Consider the following 25,306-nt stretch of genomic DNA (forward strand, 5'->3'; position numbering starts at 1 on the left):
GTTGGGAGAGAGATTAAAGAAAGGGGGCCTGATGGGAGGGCTGATTTCCTTGAATCAATCTGTCTCTTTAAAACAGGGCAGTGATTAGGGAAATGACATTTTATAGTTCCCAGGCTTTGATTAGAGCACAGTATAAAGGTGACAGATTTGAGGTCTTAGGACAGTCATGCCCACTTTTGTAAGATTTACCCTGCCCCAGCCCCCTTTAGCCTTTAAATCTGACCCAGAGAACATGGTTGTTTGGCTCTAAATTTTTTTAAATGTCGATTGGTAGGAGAGACAATGAAAATGGTTATAGAAGATTTATTTTTACCAGAATTAGGTTAAAAGAAGTTTTTAGTGTTAGCTCCAAGAAAAACATTTCATCTCTGGAAACCTGTCACTGGAAGTCAAGGAGCCCTAGCTGTGATAGAAAGTCACCAGTTTGCTCCCAGTCTGTAGATGCAGAAGGAGACTGCAAAGCAAATCTACTGTTCCACGTGATCCCTTCTTTCCTTTCCACTGAAACCAGAAAAGCTTAATTAACTGTATACAATTTTAAACAAATTACATAAATGTAAATGAACTATTTCCTGATATGCTTAGTTATCATGCAGCACTTAAGAATCAAACATAAGTTCTCTATTTTTTAAATCCTGGACTTCTATTATAGAACACACCACAACCCCCCCTCATTTAAAATTAAATGTTTTTCACTTTGTTTTAAATGGTTTTTCACTTTGTTTTCCACTTTATTTTAAATGTTGCATTGATTGATGATTTAACCATTAATGATTAGTGGTTATATATTTAACCATTAATGATTAATGGTTATATATTTAACCATTAATCAATAAATATTAATATGTATGTATGTGTATATATACATATATCCGGTTCAAACTGTATTCCTATCGAACATTGCCACTTCATGGGCTGGCTCAACAAATTCTGCCTACAAAGTAAAATAAAGAATTTTTTTTTTGCAGGGGTCGGGTCGGGTATGGGGAGCAAGTCCCAATTCTTCATGGCTACAAAATTTTAAAATTAATTTAGTCTTAATTATTTTTCTTTCAAACTTTTCTTCAACTAGTGGTACCTATTATTTGTTGTCTATTTTTTAAACTATCATTTGAAGTGAGTATATAATAATGTGCTATTAGGTTTATCATAAGATTAGATGTTAATTATTTTAAGTTTAAACGTCATTGCTTTGGGGAATTTTGCAAGGCCTTCCAGAGGCTGTAGCATGTGAACAAATTTGAGAAGCACAAAATTTAAGCAACACCTTGGAAGATATTAAATTGCACCTAAGGTTTAAGTTTCCCTATATTCATTTGATTCATTATAGCATTGTGTAATATTTACCTGCTTTAATAAGGAATAATAATTATTTTCAAATAATTTTATTTGAAAATGGTAGTGAATAGAAATGAATGTTAATGCTCATTGCTACCATAACTACGATGGGAGTCTGTTTCTTCAGACTGATTCAATGGCGTAACTACAGTCCATCTAAGGATAAGATATTCTAATTGCAAATGACTACTGTTGAGAGAAAATAAAGAGCCATATGTGCTAAACTTGCAAATGAAAATATGAAAGTATAATTCTCAAGAGAAGAAAAGCAACTTTTTCTCAGCGTAATTCTCATTACTGGCAAGTTATCAAAGGTAGTTCTGAATCTCAGGAAAAAGACTTGTGATTACAATCTCAACAGAAGATCTTTACATTAAAATACTGGCAATAACTTTGTATGGTGAATATAGTTTTCTTTCTCGAGATTAAGGAAACAGATATATTCCTCATAACAATACTTTTGTAAACCATAAAACACACTTTCAAAAGTATAAAAATAACACATTTTTTTTTTTTTTTGGTCTACACTTTCCTGGTCTAGTTTTCACATTGTGGCTCTGTGTTTTTGAGACCTTATTAGGGCAATCTAGTATCTAGAACTGCTCTTCATGATCTAATTGCTACCCAGAAGAAAAACAAAATTCTAGTAGGCTTCAGAGCAAATGACCAGGTGCTATTGATTTTTTAAATATCCAACATAATTTGCCATAATGATTAATATTCTACTTTTATCTAAATCTGGAATAAGAATGGAATTTCTAGCCCAGAGAGCTGTTCTACTATAGTCAGTCAAATACAGCTTCTATTGTTGGACAAATATTTAGCCAATGTATTTATTGGAAAAATATATGCAAAGAAGAGGAAGTCCTTTATAGACCTTAATTACAGTGCTATAGCATGAGATTTGCTGGTTGTCTATTTACTCAGCAGTAAAAGAGGCAAAATCTGTTTTAACATTTTAAACTTCCTGAAAAGATAAGTAATAAACTGTTTTAAAGTACAAATTGGTACGTAGCATAATTCAAAAATTTTAGAAAAATTCATATATATTCATATTCATATATATCTAGATATCTAGATATAAGTTAAATTTTACAATATCCCTTTCAGAAACCTCCAGAATGTCTGACAAAGATATATCTAATTGTAGCACTGTAACATTATTTCTTTGTGCATGTTTCTGCTAAGGCAGTAAATTTGGTTTCCAAATTATTTAAAAAGTCAAGGCCATCTTCTTCCTGTTTTTCACTGCAGCAACCTACAGAACCAGCTGGAGACCCTCTTCCTTCATAGTTATACGTAAGAACATAATCTTGAGATGGCATGTGGTCTTCATCCTGATTACATAGATGCAATTTCTGTAAAAGTTAAAAAAAGGGATTGTATTATTGTTTTAAACACACTGAAATATAAACATAAAATTTATTTTTTATTTACCTTTTATGTTTAATTTTTAACCAGTGTGTCCTCTAATGGATTCCTACATACAAAAAATGCACATGGTTGGTCTATATCACAGCCATACCACAAAGTCAGTATATTTTACATTTCTAGTGATCCATACAAATCCAAAATTATGTATACACATTATATTTAAGTACATTTAAATTATTATTAAATTCTTATCCCTAAATTTGATATCTAGAGGCCAGGCTAGTCCACAAAATGGTGGCAATATGCATAGCGGTTAGGAATTTGAGCTTGGATAGTCAAGCAGTCCTGATTTGGAGTCATAGCTTGGCTTTACCAACTAGCTACATGTCTTTGAGCAAGTTATAATACTGAACATCTTTAAGTCTCAGTTTCCTCATTTCTAAAATAGGAATACAGACAATGACTATCTCACAGGATCTTTATTAAATGATGAAATAATAATGCATGAAAAATATTCTTATTATGTCCAGCACGTAGTACATGTTCAATAAACTAAAATCACTATTATCTGCAGATATAATGTCGGTAAGATTACCACATTGTCTTCAGAATCAAGCTTCCGAGAGAGCCAAAACATGACAAAATAAAAAGATGCACCAAAAAGTTTCAGTGAAATTTAAAATAATCAAGATAACTCACACTGCAAAAACCTGGCCAGAATAGAGGGCAAGCATTCAGCCACATTTACCCTTGCTGTTTGTCACTGGCCTGTCTGCCAACTTGTCAAACTCGTGCACCTCTCCCCTTTCTCACCTGTGTACCCATCCCCTCTCAAACCCAGTGCTTATTACCTTGGCTTACATTAGCAAGTGTCTCTCTTCATGACCATTTTAGCCTCACATCCCATTACCTGACATGCACATTGGAGAACACCTCTAAGAGGGTTTCTTAAGCTTCCCTCCTCCTCAGCCTGATCTTACATGGCTACTGACTGTCTAGAAACAGAAAAGGGATTAACACTTGGATTTGATGAAAAAAATAAATATGCTGTGGACCTATGATAACCTACAGCCATGTCACAGAATGTTGCCCATCTGCAGTCCATCAAAGGCTTTAGGGTTTCTGGACCAGTGTTTGTATTACAACAGCACTGGTACTCTCTGATAAAAGAAGTGAAAACTTAGTACCAGAAAGAATACTTAATTCAGTGGTCCTCTACTCAGGCTGCACGTTTGAATCACCCGAGGAGCTTAAAAAAAAAAAAAAAGCTAAACCAATTAAAATCAGAATCTTTCAAGGTGAAGCACAGGCATTAGTATTTTTTAAAAGCTTCCCAGGGAATTTTGATGTGCTGCCAGGAATGAAAATCCCTTTTTGAACCCCCCTATCTTTCATATCCTTGCTTTCCTCTGAATTAGAAAACAATTTATATATGCATGATGCTTTTTACATGAAAAAATAGTTCATATGAACCATATTATTTAATATTCACTCCAGAATTCTGTACAGATGCTTTGTTTTCACAGAGAGATGCAGATTTGATTTGGGGATTTTTGTGATTGTGGAGAATGAGATTTTTTCCCTATTCTTCTATATTAAAAGAGTTCATGAGATAAACACACACCTAAAAATGAAATGTAACTTTAGTGAGGGATAGTAGAATCCTCCAATTTTCATGAGATTTTAGAAATTAAGAGAAATGTGACAGATGAAATAAAAACTTTTATATCAAATACTGTAACAAAATCAAAGAGCAGGAGCAAAAATAATCAGAGAGTGAGAGAGAAAGGATACATTGGAGAATCTGAAAAAGAAGTTTCTGAAAATATATGTTAATCTCAATTTCCTAATGTTCTCCACTTGGACATTTAAATTGCAGGGTCAAAACACTCAAGGAAACTCACTTCACCAAGGCGGGGCTGAGTGAAATTGTACCACTCTGAGTGGTCCATCTCCATGGTGCCTCCTCTGCAGGAATCCAGGGTGTGATGATGCCCTGCCCCCTGGCACAATTCCAAGGTCTGGTTTCCTCCTTTTACCATTTCAATGGTTTCCTGCCTGCCATTTTTGACTTCTGATCCCATAGTACCACAAAAGCCTTGGCTAGAGCTGTTGACTGTATGGGTCGTAAACCCGTTGGCAGAACACTGAAATAAAATAAAATAAGACAGTTCATATAGGGAGGAAATGGATTCCAAGTAAAGTCGCAAGAAGGCAAAGGAGACAGCTCATTTACTCAACCTTTTATTCATTCATTCATTCAACAGACATTTATCATTTTCCAATTAGGTGCAAAGATAGAGACATGGTCCCTCAGTGGCTCCAAGAAGCTCTTACTCCAATGAGGCAGAAAAATAGACAATTACTTTAAGAATGTGATTATGCTGATGTACAGGTGAACACAGAATGTTATAGGGACACAGAGGAAGAGCATGAAAATTCAAACTCAGAGAAAGTAAGTGGAGCAAACTGGGAAAACTCTGAGCTGAGGGATTCCTACTGAGAAATAGGAGGAAGAATGCATTATGTGTAAGAGGGTCTAGAGGCAAAGGCAAATGGTGTTCCTTGGGGGTTCCCAACTTCAGCCTGTCGAGAATGCCTACCACAGAAAGTTCAAAGAGAGAGAGAGGAAGCTAGAGAGGTTATAAAAGGCCAGAGGACATAAAGATCTATATGCCATGCTAAAATTTTTAGACTATCTTGAAGATTATGGGGACTAAAAGAACGGTTTTAATAACAGGCAAGGGACATATTTTTAAAAAAATCATTTTAGGCAATAATGTGAAAGACAAATAAGGAGACAAGTTTAGAGTCATGGATATCAGAGAGGTCACTGAAACATTATAGGTGAAAAACGATAAGGATCTAAGCCAAAGTCGAAGCAGGGATGATTAAAAGAAGAGGATGGACTCCATAGAGTGCTTCCTGGTGGTTAGATGGATGACGCAGCAAAGGGAAGGGTCAGGAATTATTCCTATGTGTCCTGCTTGTGCAACTAGATAGATGGTATGACTCACTGAAACAGGGATGAAGGATGCACTTGCGGGTGAGAGGAGGGTGAGCAATTCAATTTTGGACGTGGTAAACAAGAAACCTGTGGATTTCCAAAATAAGTATATGAATATGTGGTCTGGAGCTCAGGTGAGAGATCTGAGCTGGAGTATAATTCTGGGAGTCACTTCCATGTAGGGGGGAGTTGAAGCCATGGGAATAAATGATATCACCCAGAGAAAACTGCAGACCAAAAGAAAAAAAGGCTAAGAATAGAACGACAAGAAACATCATGTTTTAAAGGGTGGATAAAGGAATTAGAGCTGTGACAGAATTGATCTGGAATAGCCACTGAGATAATACGGAACCAAAGAGCCATGACTCTCTAGCCAAGAGAGGATTACGGTAAGGAGATCAATGGTGTAGAAAAAATCCAAGTAGGGTAAGAACTGGTTCAAATAAAGTAAGCACTCATGAGAGTCAAGTAAAAAAGTGGCCAGGGGTGAGCTGTGTCAAAAGAATTTCCACGGAGTGTGGAATGATCGGGAAGTAATGTCATAGAGAAATCGAGTAAAAACTATTTCTCTCAAAAAATTCAGTTTCAAAGAAAAAGAAGTATGGAGGGATCTAGGGGAGGACAAAGGGTCAAGGGAATACTTTAAAATGGAAAAGACTTGATTAAACATTAACTTAATGCTGGAGCTGAACACCAACCCTCCAGGCCGTAGGTGAGATGTTTAGTTATAGCAATAACCTCTGCATGTCAGTTTGAATTCTAAACCATCACTTTCACGACAAGACCTCCACTATAATCAGGTGTCATGGTGTCATCTTCTTACCAATTTATTTTTTCTATCTAATATGCAGAGTTTCTATCAAAACAAAGATTTTCAAGTTCAGATAATTTACTGAATCTGAAATATATCTATAAAAGTCAAACATATTATTTTACTGCCTTTGAAAAAAATATCAGAAAAGAGAACTGAAAAGTAGCCATTTGGTGGCACTGCTACCCTACATTTTTTGCTTAGGTTGCTGCTACAGTAAAATCCTATCACACACACACACACACACACACACACAAATCCTGTTTGTCAAATCTCCTTGATGGGTATAATTTTTCCATTATAAATACATATTAAGATCATATTTCTAAGCTAATAAAGGGAGAATTGAAAATAAACTAAAATCAAAGCTGAATCCACAGTACTGTTTCACATTCTCTAATCTCTATTCCTTCCCCCAAGTTTATTCTCATAGGGCATCAACAACTCCTTCTCCATGTCAGTGATTTTCAAATTTACTTTTCCAGTCCTGATTTTTCACACAACTCCTAACCTCATCTGAATGCCTTTGACTTAAACTCAGATTCAAAACTAAAGTTACCACCTTTACTCATTGTGTTAAAATGAGCTTACACATTCACCGTGAAATTTTGTTGCATTTTGCAAAAATATGCCTAAAATTATATACTCGTATAAATTAACAATTTCAAGTCCTTTTGAGAAGTGTTCCTGATAGAGAACAGGTAAATAGGTGTATGTTACGGTGAAGTGGCCAATCAATGCCACCGACTCCAGCGTCAAATGGCAAAGAAAAAATATTAAGTACAGCTCAATCATTCCATTCTCAGATATAAAATAAGAGCTTACTATGAGTCAAGGACTATCATGGGGCTAAATCTATTTCCTGAATGGAGAGATAATTACAGGGTTCCACACATAGGCATGTCAAGCATAGAGGAGTCATGATTTTGCCTGATGGTGGGAAGGAAGTGAGAGAAATAGTCGATAAGAAAGGCATCGTCACCTTGAGATACAGAAAAGGCCTGATATAAAGTCACTGTCCCGGGCTATAGCTTCTGTCACATTGACTCCACTTTTTATTTTATTACTTAAAAGAAAACAATTTTATTTATACACTTAAAATATTTCTTATCCATCCCTATTTTAATTTTCCAATAACCATTATCCTAGTAGAGTTATCTCTACTTATGCTTAAATTATCAAAAGATCCTAATCCTTTATCCTCCCCATTCCTAACGTCTTCCTGTTCTTGTTGGTCACCCTACTGATTCAGTATCACACTGCTCACGTTATGCCACTTTCGTGCAGAAAGCCTTGACTGGCTCTCCCTTACCAAGAGAATAAATCCAAAATCCTTAGTGTGCCACAAAAAAGTTTCATCCCCCATCCCTCTCTTATTATATCTTCTCCCTCCAGAACCTAAGTGTCAAGCCTCTAGTCCAAAATATCATTTCTTCCATTTCAAATCAATTTATTTACTATTCGTTGAATAATCCCTAAACTTTATCATCTCCTTTTTTATTCATTAGGCTATTTTTTTCCATCTCTTCACTTTCAAACCCTTCATGTTCTTTATGTTACAGAGTAATCTGTACCTCTTCCACCAGGCCTTTCTGGTTGATAGCCAGATATCATGAATATACTTATGTATCATCAGTATCTTTGAACTCCACCAGTGTCCTATCATATTGGTGCTAATAGTTTACTATCACATTCCTATTTATTTTTTAATTTCTCAGGAATGAATTGAAATCTTTTCGAGGGAAGAACATGCCTTGTAATAATTTTTTACATACTTCCCGCAGAACAAGAAGCATAGTGCCAAGCACCTCAGAGGTCCCAAGAAATATGTAAGAAAAGAAAGTTGCAGTATTGCTCCAATCTGCCCCCCCAAACACACACTTTTTTTAAAATATATATCTTTTTGATATTTTTAGTTTATCTTGAGAACTTTCAGCAAGTTCTTCCTATTATAAATGGTCAAAGAGTTAGATAAACAAACAATAACTGAAAATATACATTGTAGAGAGCAGTCAAAAAGATTCTTCTTATAATAAATTCACAACATCAAATAACAAGGTTTAAACCATAACACTAGAGAGTAGAAAAAAAATAACTAAGACAATATATCTGGTTTAATAAATGCCCTACAAAAATATTTGAATATTGACAGATAACATATTTATGTCTACAGAATCTGATCAAATGAAAAATAGAAATTAACTCCTAAATTCTGAAATAACTTCATAAGGATGAGTTAAAGAAATTGTGGGAACTACTCAGAGATAAATAGCTGTATAAAAAAAATAAAATAAAATTCAAAAGAAAAATTACTTACCACTTTGTCATCTCCAGGTGCTTCTGTGTTTGAGATGATTAAGTTTTGCTGTGCCAAATCTTCAGGAAAACTTTTTTTATTTCTGGCACTAGCAAGTCCACATACTACAGTTAGCAATACAGCTGAGTTAAAAACAAAAACAAAAACAAAAATGTTTAACATGCACACAATAAAATACTCATCTTTTATTTCTTATTACCTAAGGTGCACAGGAGGAAAACAAGTCACTGAGCATGGTGTCCCACAAATTACCTTGGCCCTTCTAAATTAACAGGCCATGATTTAGCTTAGATTTTAACATTTAAAGTGATTATATGTATATTCTGATACACATATCTTCAAGAATTTGAATTCCACCCATCATTTAAGTATTTTGAATCATGAATTTTTAAAAAATCAATGACATTTTTTAAGACAAAGACTTTAAAGAGATTTACTGATTCCCAAAAGAATGGTTTGCCAATATGAAAAGATAACAAAGCAGACTTTTCTTCCCAGAATAGATTTATCTCCAAGTATCTTAATTAAACTTACTTTGTATTTTGCCTATTCAGAATTTTCATTCTGTATCATAATTGTGGGAGGTTGAAATACATGATGATAAAGCTAACAGCAACAACAACTCTTTACAGTGTTCTACAAGCCCCTATACCAAGGATTGCCAACCTATGGCCCCAAATCCAGCCCACCATTTTTTGTATGACTCATGAGCTGTGGTTTTTATATGTTTAAATGACTGAAAAAAATCAAAAGAATAATGGTTTATTACACGGGAAAAATATATGAAATTCAAATTTTAGTGTCCATAAATAAAGTTCTAATGGAACATAGCCATGCCTGTGGTTTAAATGTTTTCTATGGCTGCTCTCTTGCTACAAGAGCAGATTCGATTGGTTACAAATGAAACCATATGGCCTGCAAAGTTTAAAATATATACTATCTTGTCCTTCACAGAAAAAGTGTACCAACCCTTGCCAACTCTGTGTGGCCCCTTGTTACCTTTCTGGTTCCATTTCCTACACTCCTCTTCCCTCCTCTTCCCTCATCCTCTCTCTACTCTCAGGCCACACTGGTCTCCCTGCCTTCCTTGATCTCTCAAGCATTCCCTCACCTTAGGGCCTTTGAACTGACTTTCTCCTCTGACTGAAAGCTCTTCCTTAAGTATTCTTGGCTGACTCTTTCACCTTTTCCAAAAACCATCAATGATAACCTTCTCAGTTAGGCTGGCCCAACCATCTACTGAAAATTACTATCACTAGCACCCATCCCCTGCACTCACCCACACACACTTTACAGCACCAGAGACCCTAATTATCTGGCTCTATTTTTTTCCTTCACAGCATTTAATTTATTTATTACTTTACTGTCACAAGGAAGACTTTGTTTTGGTTTGTTTGCTTTTGTCTGCTTTGTTCATTGATGAATCCCAAGCACCTAGACAGTTCTGGTATATAGTAGGTGTTCAATATATATATATATATATATTTTGAGTTGATAAAAAATAATAAACCCTTATTAGAAATGTACCATGCACTGTTTTAAGCTCTTCACGTGCATTAACTCAATGAATCTCCGGTGCTACCCCATAAAATAACCTACTACAATTATCCCTTTTTACAGATGAGGAAACTGAAGCACAGTGAAGTAACTTGCCCCAGGTCACATGGCTTACAAATAATAGAGCTAGGGTCCAAACCCAGACAGTCTGGTTCCAGAGTCTTACTCTTAACCACTAGTCCTATCACAGAATAAAGGAACAACAGCTAAAATAAGCTGAAGGATTGAATGGAAATGAAAAGAGAAGAAAAAAATAGGACACCATTGGGAACTACACAACTGGTTAGGAGGAGGTTAATAGAATTTAATTAACCTGGTATGATACAACCAAGAAGAGATATTGCTGTGATTTGAACACCTCCCATAAGTCTGTAGCTGAAATGAAAATGACATGACATGAAAGTGGCTTTTAGTGGACTTGCATATGGCAGAAGTTTTAGATTGTTTGATTTCGCCTTAAAAGGGGTAGTACGAGGACCAAGAAATAAAAGCTATACATTGACAGGTTCGGCAAAATCTAAGGAATTTTCAACAGTTCTGTCCAAGTATGAAATCTTTGATCTCAAAAAGGATTTTGCTTCTTCTCACAGAAAATATTCATTCAGAACTCAGAAAATAACACAAAAAGAATTTGTAAAGGGGACTCACACCTGACAGATAGCTGGACAAGATTTCTTTTTAAAGACTTTTTCCTGCACTCACATATTTATTTTATATTTTAAAGTCAGGTAAGTAAAAGGACTTACAGAAAAGCAATGCTATACCCAGAAGTATCGCAAGGATCGCCCATTGGCCAAGTACTCCTGCACTCGGTGCAGTCGTGCGACATTGATCTGGACGAATACAATCACAGAGTTCCACTCTCAAGGTTTTTGTTGCAGATTGATGGCCTCTATCACTTACAATAACGGAAATATAATATTCTTGAAATTTGGCATTTTTCAAATATGAAAGACGGGCAGCTGTATCTGAAAGAAAAGAATTATATTTTTAATGAACATTGATTCCTCCTTTAACATCTGTTCCACCACACCTATTTTTAAAGACACTATTCTCAAGGAACCACCTTCCATGTGAAAATGGATAAAAAAAGATGACAATCTTCGACATTTTCAAGCACTAATATCACCAGATGTATGTTGCCCATTGTAACTTTTTAGAAGAGAGGCTTAAATAAATAATTTGGCATTGGAGTGACCCAGCAGCCTTTCAGCAATACTTAGTATTCCCTTATTTCCTCCTTTATCTACAAGCTAATGATGCTAGATTGGCTCTTGACATACACTCCAAGCATTTCTCTAAAGTACCAGTTTATGGTACTCATAAAGAATTAACACCAATAGTTACACACAAGAGATGTCTTAAGTTCATATTTTCTTATCCATTTACCTTCTGGTACCTGTCCATTGTCTTTATGTATAAGGTAATTTCTCAAAGGACAACTGACCCTTGGTATTTAACACCTTCCCTGTGGAAGTAATCTCAATACCAGAAAACTAATTAACATCACCCAGGCTAGGTATAAGACTTACATAAACACAGACATATCTATATTCTAACAATACAAGTTTTTACAAACAGTGTTATTTCCCCAATGAACTTGTTACCTTATTTCAATGACTTTATTATCAACTGACCAAAAGCTCCACACACTTTCAATGGCAATTGCAATCTTTTGGGTTTTTCAATAAGTGAAATGAAAAAATACCATAATGCACCTCCTGGAAGTGATCTATAATTTCTAAGCCTTTCTTAAATGCACTGTTAGAGCTGTTGAGAGCTCCAAAGATTTCTGGATACACCTCAGACACAAAGATCCCCAGAGGAATGTGAATTACCACTAAGGTTTATTTGGAACTTTTCAGGATTATATTGTGTTTAAAGTAAAATCCTTCAAATCTCTCTCGTCCCTCAAGACCACAGGCTGAGCCATATTCATGTCCATTCACTCCTACTAGTGCAGTAGCCTCTGACTTTCCCTGCCACTCAACTCTGCACTCTTCAAACTGCCCTCCTAACTGTTATCAATGTCACTGTTTTTAAGACATACATCTGGTACAGCATTGCCTTACTTGTACACTCTCAATGCGTACCTGCTGTCACCAACCATACAAAGGTCAGTCTCCTCAGCTAGTACATAAGGCCCTTCATCACCACTCCCACCAAATCTCTCGGCATTCCTACTAAAACCTTCTAAACTCTAACAACCCTGATTTACTTATTGCCCTAGTATTTTCCCGATTTCATGCACATTTGTTTATCAATTATTGATTAAACAAACATTTATTAAGCAGTTAGTGTCTACCTAGCACTGGGCTAGGTGCTGGAAATACACAGATGGGTTACAAATGTTCTGAGAAAGTCATGTATTAGAGCAGAAAGGTAAACAGATAAGAATACAACATGTAGATACAACAGGTAGATAGTAGGTGCTCCATAAGTATTATGAATTAATATCAAGCTAAGAAGTGGGAAGGAGGTAGTCTAGGCAGAAGGAACAGCATATGCAAAAGTTGAACTGCATGAAAGAGCACAACATAGCAACAAAACAGCAGTGAACTATGGCTGTAACATAGAAAACTGTACACCCCAGAAACCACTACTGTAGCAGTCTGCACTGCAGGCTTCAATGCCAGGCCTCTGTCCACAGCCCACCATGTTTCCTTCCAGAATGTTATAGAGTGCTTATCCCACATACCTAGATCCCTCATTTCCAGAGTTTGCTTACACTAAAATTTAAGCTGCCCACCTCCTGTTCTTTCCTCATCGCACAGTAGTTACTTCAAAAACACAGCAAGAGCAATTTGTTTTAATGATAAGTTGCCCAATATTTTAACAAGGATTTTTTGTCTTTGTTGTAAATGTAAATTCTGCCTTCATAAAAATTATGATTTTTTTCATTTTATGTACAATATATAACACAGGTCCCACACAATGTGTGCAAAAGTTAAAGTTAGCCTTCTAAAATATGTTCCTGAGAATCCATTTTACATTATGCTTCACGTGAGTAAAGCAGTAAATCCATTCTCAATTATTTCAGAGCATATAAATCATTATTTTTGAGGAAATACCATTAACTTTGGTGAGGGTCCATGGTCTGTTGATTTCTGGAGAAGTTTTTGCCAGGCTGAAGTGAAATGGAGCGCCGTGGTTGGGCTCGTCAGGATCAACAGCTGAAATGTCAACATACTCCATCTTTGGTTTGCAAACTACTAGATGATTTTGAACTATTTCTGGTGGATTATCATTCTCATCTTCAATTTTAATTGCAAGGGTTCCAGTACATGATCTACTATCTAGGAAGAAAGGAAAACTCTGGGTTACTTTAAGGAACAGAATTCAAGGAAAGAACTTATTTTGACTTAATAGTCAGCTGAGCTATTTAACAGCTCAATTTAAAATGATGTAAAGAGATCTAGAAGAGTCTGGTGAGACCATTTCATCTAGTCCTAGACTTAAGTTTCATCTCTGTCCTCTGACATAGAGATCTATAGGCATTTAAGATGCTGCCATGCTAGGGATATAAAGATAAATAAGGCATGGTTTCATGTCACCAAGCAGTTTCACCTTGTTTGATGATTAAGATAAATAGAAACAATCTTTAAAGTAATTTCTAAGAATTCTATATACTTAGCACAAGGATAATTCTGCACAGGATTAAATGAAGTTTATTCTCTAATTCTTTTATAACATACCAGATGAAAGCTGGTGTTTTACCTTGATCTATTGCCAGGACTGTAACATTATACAAGGCACTTCTGGGAGTTACAGCCTCCCTGTCTAAGGTTTTGGAAATTACGAGTGAGCCCGAAATTTCATTAATGGTGATCCACCTTTTTGGGTCATGCAATAATTTGTACCTGTTAATAAAAAGTAAAAATAGTTTTTAGCACTATAAAATGTATTAAAATATATTACTGTCTCAATTATTACAAATACATAATTAGTATATGGTTATAGATTTCTTTGTACCTTAAACCACTGCTACTTTTAGTTTCAGGGTCATATGCCTTATATCCACTGATCTTTGAACCCACTGGGGAGTTTTCTTTAATCTGTACATATTGGATTGCAGGTCTGCATTCAGGCCCTTCATCCTGATCCTTCACATCAACTGTGACCAAGGCTCTGTTCATGTTTGTCGTTCCGAGTGTCACATCTCCAGTAAATGGAGCTTCATTGCCTACTCCAATTTCCAGGACCACTTGACGGTTTTCTTCGTAATTCAGTGGCTTTAAAAAAAGGACAAGTATATGAACATCAGTGTAAAATACATTTGGTATTTCAAATAGCAAGTGAACTTTTGCCGATATGAACAGTGCTACATAAATTCTGTGCTCTCACTTAGCCAATATTGACTTTTATCCTTTGCTAAAGAGAGAGGTGATTCTTCACTAAGCCTTTAGCAAGAGTGGTCGGAAAGTTTCTGCAGGTGGTTTTATGGAGTTGTGGGAAAGCAATTCCTAAAATATTTTTATAGCTCATTCTTACTAAGGAAAATTATTCTGAACCTGAAGATAATGCAAAAACATGACCGTGTTCTTCTGGCCTTATTTAGAAGACCGGCCTAAGGGTCATCTGACTCTCGGAGAATGTTCAACTTACTACTTACCACTATGAGGGCCCAGACATTTTACAGTTCTTATAAAACTAGATGTTGACTTAAAGATGAAATGGTGCAGTGATTCTATTTTCTCTCTGATAGAAATTGTATTTCAAATGCACGTTTTAACTGTCCTCTAAGGCATATAACTGAGCAATCTTTATTTCAGCTTTTCCTTTTATCAAAATCCATACAGCTTCTCATTTCTTCTAGGAAGCTGCTTTGGCTTTTTGCTGAGTCCCTCACTGATGAGTTAAGTAAAATTTTTACCCGTGCTAACTATCTATTTTTATGAAAATTTTATTTTTGACAATTTGAGAATTATACTTTGGCATTGTTTGTAGTTTATCCAATGAAACTCTCACAGTGAAGAATGCAGAGGGGTAAGAAAAATATAATGTGCTATTGGCATTATTATTATCATCATCCCCATTTTAGAGAGCAGGAAAGTGAAGAAGAGGAAATAAAATGGGTTTCTCAAAGCCAAAAGAAACTCATTCGAGCTGGAGTTTGAAGCCAGGTAGTCTGGTCTGAGTCCATTTTCCTAACCACCACACTATAATCCTTCTGCTTACTTGACTCACCAGCCTCTAAAATCTTCTAAATCAATTCTTTGGTTACAATTGATTTTTATACAGCAAACAAGCCAAATCCATAAAACAGTATTTTACACTGTACTGAAAAGCTAACGCACTTTTTCTTTCATTCTCTTTCTGCTTATCAAAATAATCACTGGCTGAACATTGAACAAAATCAAAACTGATGAGTAAAATTTTGGGTTTAAGCCTTTCTCCACATCTCCACATCTAGGCATTATCAAGCTGAGATACTAATACCACAAGTCCAATAAGAAGTCAAGAAAATTTCTGAATCTTAGAATCTACAAAATGTATGTGAAACTCTTTTTGATTCTTTTATTAATATCCCAGAAACTGGAGCGCCAAGAGAGAAAAAAATTAATATCTGTTTATTTGCTGCTAATGAACGCTACCTCACAAATTGCTCATATTGCTATGATCAGGCTGAGAGTCTGCTAGCAATGAGAAATGGATGGAAATTTAGAAAACAGCTGCTGCCCTAGAAGAGGTGCAGTTATTCAATCTAGAGTTGCTTGCTAAAAGCTCTAGAGTTTTTTTATGCAATCTTTTAAGGCTTAAACTGGATATTGCTGTAGTAGCTTAAAACTCCACAAGATTTAGAAATCTGGTGGGATGAAATCAATGATTAAGGAAAAAATATGAATTCTCTTCAACCATAGGATACCTTCTTGTTTCATCAACTGAAAAAAAAATTGTCCAAAAATATCCCATATCTGCACTAAGATGCTAACAATTCCCTAGAAAATGTATTGTTGTGAAGATGGATGTGAGGACTTTCTACGTTGAGAATGACCGAGAACTCTGTCTTCCTCACTCAAGCTCTGATGCACTGCTGCTGTTGCTGAAATGGACAGAAAATACTAAGATGGAAAGATTACCCAGGACACCCAGCTAAAGATTGAATCAGCTCATACTCTACAGTTTCAAAAAAGTTATCTATTTAGGAAAATTATAACACTATTCCCAAGAACAGGATGTGACTCTAAAAATATGATACTAATATCCTATAGTTTACCAAGTGCTCTCATTTTCATTATCATATTTGAATAGCTACTAGGAAGACAGAGAGAAATATTATTTATATTTTACAGATAATACAGAGGCTAATTTTCCAAGATCACAGAACTATGCAAAGCAATTTAACACAGGGCTTAAGAGCAGATAACTTGGAATCAAAGAAACATAGACTCAAATCCTGTCTCTACTACATCTGAGCAGTGTCACTTTGGGTAGGTTTCTTAATGTCTCTGAGACTAAGTTTTCTCTTCTGTACAATTGTTATAAGAATGACATTTAACAATAGCACACACAGTAAGTGCTGCTTTACACTACAGGACAATTTTCTTTCTTTTTCTGGGTTAGGAATATAAAACCAAGAGTCCTTCCCAAAAGAGCCTTTTCTGCCCTTATAATCTGGATCCTAGAATGTAACAGTACTACCAAAAATACAACATATAGAATAAAGAATATGTTCATTCAGTGCTGTTTGATATAATACTATATTTCATCCTCAATATTACCTTGAAGAAGATCAGATACAACCAGTCATATATTTGAGAGAGAGACACACACAGAAAAGAATAAGAGCCTCTAAATTATATCATGTAAAGAATAGTTAGAGGAATTGGGAATATTTATCCTAGAGAAGGTAAATCTCAAAGAGACATCACAGCCTTTTCAAAGGATTATACCGGTTTTGTATAACATTAGAGATAAAACCTGGTCCAAAGACACGGGTTACAAGGAGAATAACTTAGGCACAGTAAAAGTAAGGCCTTCTGAGAATTAGAGTTCTCCAGACATGGAATAAGCTGCCAATGGATATACGGAGATTCTTACGATCGAGAATGTTCAAGCATAAGCTAGATGCCTAATAGCTGGTAACAAATTATAGAAGAAAGGCAGCATTAAAGCAGAACAAGTGAACTAAATAGATTAAGTTCTCTTCCAACTTGTAAAGTCTATGATCTGAAACTACTTAGTTGATTAAACCATTAGTTGATTAAAACTTAACTTGCCAAGTTGTCTATTACTCATTATTACTTTACCTTTACAATATAGAGAACACCTTCATTAGTTTCTTTGTCTGTACTGATTTTGAAATGTCCATTTCCATTGCCCTTTAAAATAGTAAAATTGGCTCTCCAACTGGTAGTGTTAATTAAATCCTTATCTTCTACAGGTATTCGTAAGATTTCCACATCGAACCTATTTTCCTCTACTGATACTTCATACTGAAACAGAGAAAACTCATTAAAAACTTACTTTATAAAGGAAACTTTTACAAAGAAAGTAAAATGTTTCTTCCACTCCAAAAGTACTTGTTCTTACAGTTTTTGCCTAGATTATTTAAAAACATGAATCACAAAAGCATTGTTTTACTAAGGGTTATCTTTTAAATGAATGAAGAAATTTGTTACAAATTAAGACTAATGCTATGGTCTTTAACAAAAGGGAGATAATATAAATACTATTATGAATAAATAAAAGATATTTATATGACAGATATTTCATTTTATTGATAAAATCAACATACATACTTCAAAGTATGATAAATATTTTATTAATTCAGATTAAATAAAAATAACAATAGAGATCAATTTTGATATTATCTACTTACAGCATTTTGTATGAAAGTGGGTAAATTGTCATTTGAATCTTTTACTGTTATGATGCAAGTTGCTGTACTCATCAATCCAAAAAATTGACCATCCATGTCTTGTACTCTCATTATCAATGAGTACTTGTTTACAACCTGAAAACAAAGCAAATATTTAATTAGCTTTGAAAACCTTGTTTAGATTTATAAAGGAAACCTCAGTTGTTCACACTTCTATTGGTGTGTATCCATGCTTTTATTTGATTTCCCTATTTGTATATACCCAAAGACATGGTAGACAGGAATAAAGCTGAAAAGGTAAGCAGAAGTTCAATTACAAGATCCATAGTAAGAATGTAGACTTATGTTTAAGCAGCAGGTAATGGGAAAGGTTTTATGGGAGTCATGTTGGGAGCACAAAATAGAAACATTTGAGTTTGAGAAAGAATATATTTAAAAGAAGGTCAAGCACAATTTGGAGTAAGCTGAGCTGAGATTCAAAGGCTCCTGAAATAGTACAAAGCTGGGGCATTAGCAATGAGGACAAAAAGAAAGGGTGAGGAAAGTTATTTGTAAGTCAGAACGGAGTTGGACTGAAGAACAGATTGTATGCACAAGCTACGAGAGAAAGAGGGGGTGGAGGATGCTGCTCAGGTGTACTACCTGGATAACAGGCACACAGAAGTATCACCAACCAATACAGGAAGACAGCGATTCTCTGAGGAAGTGAACACTGGCAAGGTTGGCAAGGAGATGCGAAAAAAATGAGTTTTGTCTGGTGGATACTGAATTTTATGTTCCTATGGGAAATCTAAGGAGAAAGGTCCAGAAGGCAGCTGGGTAGATGGCCCTATACTTAAGGGGAGTTCAAGGCCAGAAACACCAATCTGGGAGTCAGCGGTATGTAGATAGTGGTTGAGATTATGACAAGAATCTGATTTCCTGGGAGAGGTTAAAAGATGAGAAGAGCTGAGGATATAAGGAACAACAGCATTTCAAGCGGGAGGGAAGTAAGAAGACTAAGCAAAGGACAGACACTCAAAACAAAAGATCAGAGAAGCAGGAGGAGAGCCAGAAATCCAAGCGAAGAGAGAGTTTTAATAATTGCCAGCAATAGAGAGAGTTTTAATAATCAAACTTTGGATTAGGCAATTAGGTGGTCGCTGTTGACTTCTGTGAATGGAGTTTGCAAATGGTGTGTTGATGATGAAATGGAGTCCCTGGTCTGTGACACAATCAGCTCTGTTTTCTTTCCCTTCTATTTTACTCTTCTTTAGCCACTCCTTTTGTTCTTCTTCATTTTCTATTTCCCTCTCTCCCTTCCTTGGTCTTTATTTTACTCATCCTTCTTTCACGGTGGAAACCAACTTTCCCACCCCGAAACGCTCCTTCCACAGGCTCCAGCACTCTCTGAGACCCTGCTTTTTCTTCCTCTAAATGCAGTTTCTCTAGCTCCCTTGTTCATTTCTTTACTTCCTGTATTGTCCCCTACAACACACCTCGTGGTTGTTCCCCACAAACTCCCATTATATTTTTTTTTGATCAAGCAAGCACATCTGGATTTGACCCCAAATCTGTATCTTACAAGCTGTGTAACCTTAATTTATTTAATTTCTCTAAGCCTCATTTGTCAATATTGAAAAATTAGGAAAAATCCTTGTTTTCACTTGATTACCATATCATCTCTAAATATTCCACAGATTCAAAACACATTCATATTGTTCCCTTCGAACTTTCCCGTTTATTATGGCCATTATGTATTTTATCACATAGCATGTCCTGACCCCACAAAAATAAAAATAAATAAAACCTTTGTACTATTTTTTATTCTTTTTTATAGGTTCTCACCATCTCTCCCTTTTGCTCTGACATCAAATCCCGCTGATTTCTTCTTTATAATATCTCTCCCAGTCATATCAATCCTTCCATTTATGTTATTCTAGTTTTAGTGGGAACCACTGAAGTGTTCTAACAAAGCTACTTTGTACATATGAAATTCATTGATCTGCCTCAGTCAATAATGCAAGACTCTGAGTTAAATATGGGCTGATGAAATGGACAAGAGCAAGATCAGAAGATTCAGTACAGTAATTTGACCTGGGCAAGTCAATCAATCCTTCTGTCACCTTTCTCCCTTATAGATTGGATACAACCTCTAGCTAATCAAACAAGGAAATTATAAAGATGAGATCAAATTATCCATAAAGAATTTGAACATCAAGTGCTATACATGTAAAAATATGCTATTACTATCATCCAAATAGTGTTACAGATTTTTAACAATCTATCAACTTTATCTCAACGAATCCTTTCCTGATTAAAAGTACATATCTATACATATCTATAATAACTGGATAGGGATCAGGGTATAATCTATACCCATGGAATAAGCAACACTAATTGTCCTACATGAGAATTGAGCTGGAACACTGAGCTGGAACCAACTAGCCATACACAAGAAATAAAGTATTATTCAATAATATCAACATTCATAGCAATATCTTTTTTTCTCACCCCTTCTGAACACCAGTTGATCTTTATTTCTATTCCTCATGGTTTCTCTTACATAAGGAAATAGAAATAATATAAAAACAGGTAACAGAGCCAGGAATTCTTATTGTCTTATGCCTAAATAAAATAAAATGAGAAACTCTTAATCCACAGGATAGCAAATTATAGTAAATTGGAGGTGGTGGGTTCAACCCCAAGTAAAATGATAATCTAAGGATTGTGAAGGCTACCTCTCTGTCCAAATTATGAGAGACTGTGGTGATTACACCTGTGCCGGGATGCACAGAAAAGATCCCAGGTGATCCTGGCGTCTGCTCCAAAATGCTATACTTCAGGCGTGTATGCATCGTGTCCGGTTCATCTCTGTCCGTGGCATAAATCACTCCCACTGTAGTACCTACATGTTTAAAAAAAGAGTCTTTACTTTCCAGAATTGCAAAATATGTTTAGGCATATCTACACTTCTCAAATTCTAACAGTGATGGTGGAAACTTCATTTACGATGTATTTCTTACCAGAGATATTCCATCTTTACATACTACTGATGAAGATGACTTCAAATTTATAATATGAAACACTCTGATGCTGAGAATCAAGGCATAGTCTTACTTTGCCCACAACTTAAACTATTTGATAGTAAATTAATTATAAACTTATTTAAATGGCATCCAAGAATAATTTCAATACATATTCCCACATACTGCAATAACTAACCTAGCTGGAGAGAGAAATCATGTCTCCGAAGTAAATCGGATTTTTTAAAATCAAAGTTTTGATTAATAACTAAATCAAGGCTGACTTGGGTTATAACTGGACAGATGATGAAGTTGACCTTTCACATCTCAGTCTCTTTTTATTCTATTTTTTGCTTGTTCTTGATTTGCTTCTTTCTCTTTCACCAGATCTGTATCCAAACCTCACTGCCCCCAGCCCCACTTAATCTTATTTCATACTATTTACCATTCAGGGAGAATTTAAGTTAACTTTTTCTGCAGTTAGAGCTATTAGTATTTTTCATCAGTATGGAAAGTAAGAATATTGCTCTGGTAAAGGACTTCAGGTATCAAAGAGTACACACAGGTGGTATTTTTATAGTCTAAGGATAGTGTTCCAATGCCCATGAGATTATAATACATAGAACCACTTTGGCTATAGCCCTGTATGTGAGGTTGGCCTGAGGAACAATACATAGACACATACAATCATATACATATATATATATATAGAGAGAGAGAGAGAGAGAGAGATATTCATTGAAATTTTATATTTGAGGGAAATAAAAGCCAAGTAAAACTATTAATGCAAGGAAGTATTAGTTTTAAATAATTTTGTCATTATATCCTTAAACTTTATATATGTGTGTATATGTGTGCTTAAGTATATATATGTGTATACATATATATGTATACATAGATATAGATATAAATTTGTAGAGAATGTCCAAATACATACTTAAAAGTAACAAAAAGATTTCTGCAGTGGATCAATATGAAGACATGAAGTAATAATCTTATTATTATAAGAAAATAAATTATCTTTTCATAGAAAACTGTTTATAATCTTTATAAGACATACATTTTCTTCCTGCAATTTCATTGACAGTCAGGAAGACATAAACACTATTTTAATTCTCTGGATACAGAACTCCTTTACTTATTACATAAAACCTTCCTTAAAACATGACTTGAAAATTATTTTCCATGAGTGCTATATTTCACTATTCGTTGAGCATCCTTTGCCCAAACTCTCTGTGTGTGAGTTAAGGCAAACTCAAAGAACACCTTCAGAGCACCACAGCCTTAACAGGGCTGAACCTACTGGTGTGATATGCTTAAAGTATTCTGGGTTAATCTGGGCATCAAAGTGTTTGCCCTAGATCCTTCTCTGTTACTACCAAAGAGAACAGAATGTTCAAGAAAGAGTCTAAAACCAATCATCCCTCTTTGAAAATAGAAAAATGTAAGAGTCATAGACTTGTGAGGTTAAAAACATTATAAGTCATCTAACATAATTAACTCATTTTATAGGTCAGAGAACTCAAAGGAACTTCCATGAGTTCCCACAGTGAAATAATAACAGACCCTGAATCAAAAACTAGGTTTCCTAAACTCCAAAGCAACAATAATTTTTTAAATTGTACCATGTGAGTAATAAAGAGGTTAACATCTATGACATCAAATTATCAAACTAAAATATAAAAGGTAAGAGCAGTTACAACAATCCAGTGAAGATCTAAATAACTCCTAGAAACTTTAATAAGCAAGTTAGTTAATCCTCTATGGTGGAGTTCACTTCCTTTCAACTTTATTGTGAGTGGTTATTCTCCATATTGCAAGTCTCAGAAGACATTAAGAATGCCACATTTAAGGGCCTATGGAAGTGAAACACTTTGGTTTTCCACATGTGGGAGCAAGTGTTTAGGATGGAGAACACACAATGCAAGTTTCTCTAAAGTTATTCCGGTATTCACTCTAAATTGGAAGTAGTAAAGTAGTCGTTTAAAGAGAAGAGACAATATAGATAAGAGCTTTAAAAATTGTATCCTCAGTGGACATCATTCAACACCTTCCTAAATAAAACCTAATAAAACTATCTACATTGATTTTAGTTTTATCGTACATTCTACCCTGCATGTCTTCCCTTGGAGCTAGGAATAATGATAAACCCACATAATAATAAGATGAAATAAAGTATATAAGCCAAATATGGTACAAAGCTTGAATAACTGTTATCTGCCTTTATAATTCATTGGTATCATACCAACAACACTACAAACTCCTATAATACCTTGTAAATTACACATTGATTAGATTTGATAGGATTAAATGTATTCTGGTAAGTAGCTATTGGTCCAGGGTCATCTCAGGATGCCCTGGCTTAGAGTAAAAACTCAACCTCTCAAACAAAGTATACAAACATTTAATGTAGCACACTTTACTCCTAAAAGTTGTCTTACCAATTTTACTGCTTTCTGGAACTTCAAAATTATAAATTGCTTCTGTGAAAATAGGGTGGTTGTCATTTTCATCCTCCACTATGATGGGCAGTGGAAGAGGTAAGTCTGCTGAATACCCATCTGCAGTTGACGCATGGGCAATCAGCTGTAAAAGAGTGAAAAGCAAGTTCAACAGTCCATTATAAAAGATTCCAGCATGAAGGAATACTATGCTTTATCTACTACCTTCTCTGCAAATCTTTTCAATAAATCACTTCAAAAATTCCTATTCAATGCTTCTTTAGTTATCAAAACATCAAACATAGAAAGACTTTAACTACAGTTAAAAGTATCCAATGTTTGGTAGAAGTGACTACACTTCAAATAAAACCTAGGTCAGAGTACAGAGAATCAGAGACTACTTAGGTCATGAGACTAAGGAATTAAATGTGAATATGGAGATGTGGATTACAGTCTTTATTCTCCCCATAATCATAAAATTGTATTGGGAAGAACAGTTAACCTCCTTGCAATGGGGAAAATCCTGACTATATCATCTAAATAAGGCAATGAGTCCCAACTTTGTCACTACTGAGCCCCTTTATTGTTTAACCTCATAGATCACACATTTGTAACAAAAAAAAAAATTCTAACAAAATACATTTAACAGTTTCCACATTACTAATTAATCAAAAGCAATGTAATGTCAAATAGAACTTATTTCTTTTTTCATTTTTAAAAGATTTTTTAATAAACAATTTTTCCATAGTTAAAAGTGCACTATTTCAATTATAAAAGAAACATACTTATCATGATAAATTTAAAAATTCAGTAAAGTACAAAAGAAGAAAATTAAAATCCATGACCGACTACCCAGAGATAAGTACTGTTCACATTTGATGTATTCCTTCAGTCCCTTCTGTGTATATATTTGTACACAAAAATTGAGATCATACTACTGTAAGCTTATATCCTTTTTTTCCAAAAAGCAAACAAATTTGACTTTATGCTGTAACCATTTCCCAAAGCCCTTAAACATGCTTTGAAAATGGGATTTATTGGCAGCCTAATAATCTACCACATAGACATGCTGTAATTTATTTAACTAGACCCCTATCGGTGGACAAATAGAACGTATTTCTATTCAGCATGAGATTACAACACTGACTTGAAAATTTTCCAGCCAAAAGCAAAGAAATGTCATGTGGTGAACATCAGTCAAGTTTACTTACCCAGCATCTCTTCCCTCTTCTTTTAGGAAGAGAATCCCTCTTTCCTATGGGGAATCGGTCCCCCTGTACCACATGACCCCAGAGCATTGACCATATTACACTGAAAATTGTCTGAATGATTCCCCATTGGTGTAAGTTCATCCACATCAGAATGCTGGCTTATTATGCCTTGTTTGGACTTGGTCTCCCAGTTTTGCTTCCTTATATACTTCTCAGATATCATCAGATAATTAGACAGGTGGAACAAAGACCAAAAAAGGAAAAACAAAAAACACAGAGCAGAAGAGGGACACTGGAAGAGGACCCTTCCAATCAACTGTGGCCCTGTCTCGGAGAGAGGAGAAAGTACCACGACCAGAGAGAGAAAGAGAATCTCATAAGCAAAACCAACTCCTGCAAATTTGCTGGAATTTACATCCAAAT

At 35.1% G+C, this 25,306-nt stretch overlaps 1 protein-coding gene across 1 annotated transcript in view; it reads right to left on the reverse strand.

Moving 5' to 3' along the window:
• Positions 1–288: 288 nt before the first annotated feature.
• DSC3 (desmocollin 3) overlaps positions 289–25,306 on the reverse strand; it is a 39,941-nt gene continuing 14,923 nt past the window's right edge. The window contains exons 6-16 of the mRNA XM_079716969.1: positions 23,673–23,817; positions 20,947–21,113; positions 18,227–18,361; positions 17,655–17,840; positions 14,377–14,636; positions 14,122–14,264; positions 13,476–13,700; positions 11,151–11,372; positions 8,848–8,969; positions 4,617–4,859; positions 289–2,696 (exon numbers count right to left, since the gene is read on the reverse strand). Of these exons, the coding sequence (XP_079573095.1) occupies positions 2,499–2,696; positions 4,617–4,859; positions 8,848–8,969; positions 11,151–11,372; positions 13,476–13,700; positions 14,122–14,264; positions 14,377–14,636; positions 17,655–17,840; positions 18,227–18,361; positions 20,947–21,113; positions 23,673–23,817 (2,046 nt within the window). The 3' untranslated portion in view covers positions 289–2,498. The remainder of the gene's footprint in view (positions 2,697–4,616; positions 4,860–8,847; positions 8,970–11,150; positions 11,373–13,475; positions 13,701–14,121; positions 14,265–14,376; positions 14,637–17,654; positions 17,841–18,226; positions 18,362–20,946; positions 21,114–23,672; positions 23,818–25,306) is intronic.

This window comes from Hyperoodon ampullatus, assembly GCF_949752795.1.
Source record: "Hyperoodon ampullatus genome assembly, chromosome: 13".
In the NCBI taxonomy this organism is placed as follows: Eukaryota; Metazoa; Chordata; class Mammalia; order Artiodactyla; family Ziphiidae; genus Hyperoodon; species Hyperoodon ampullatus.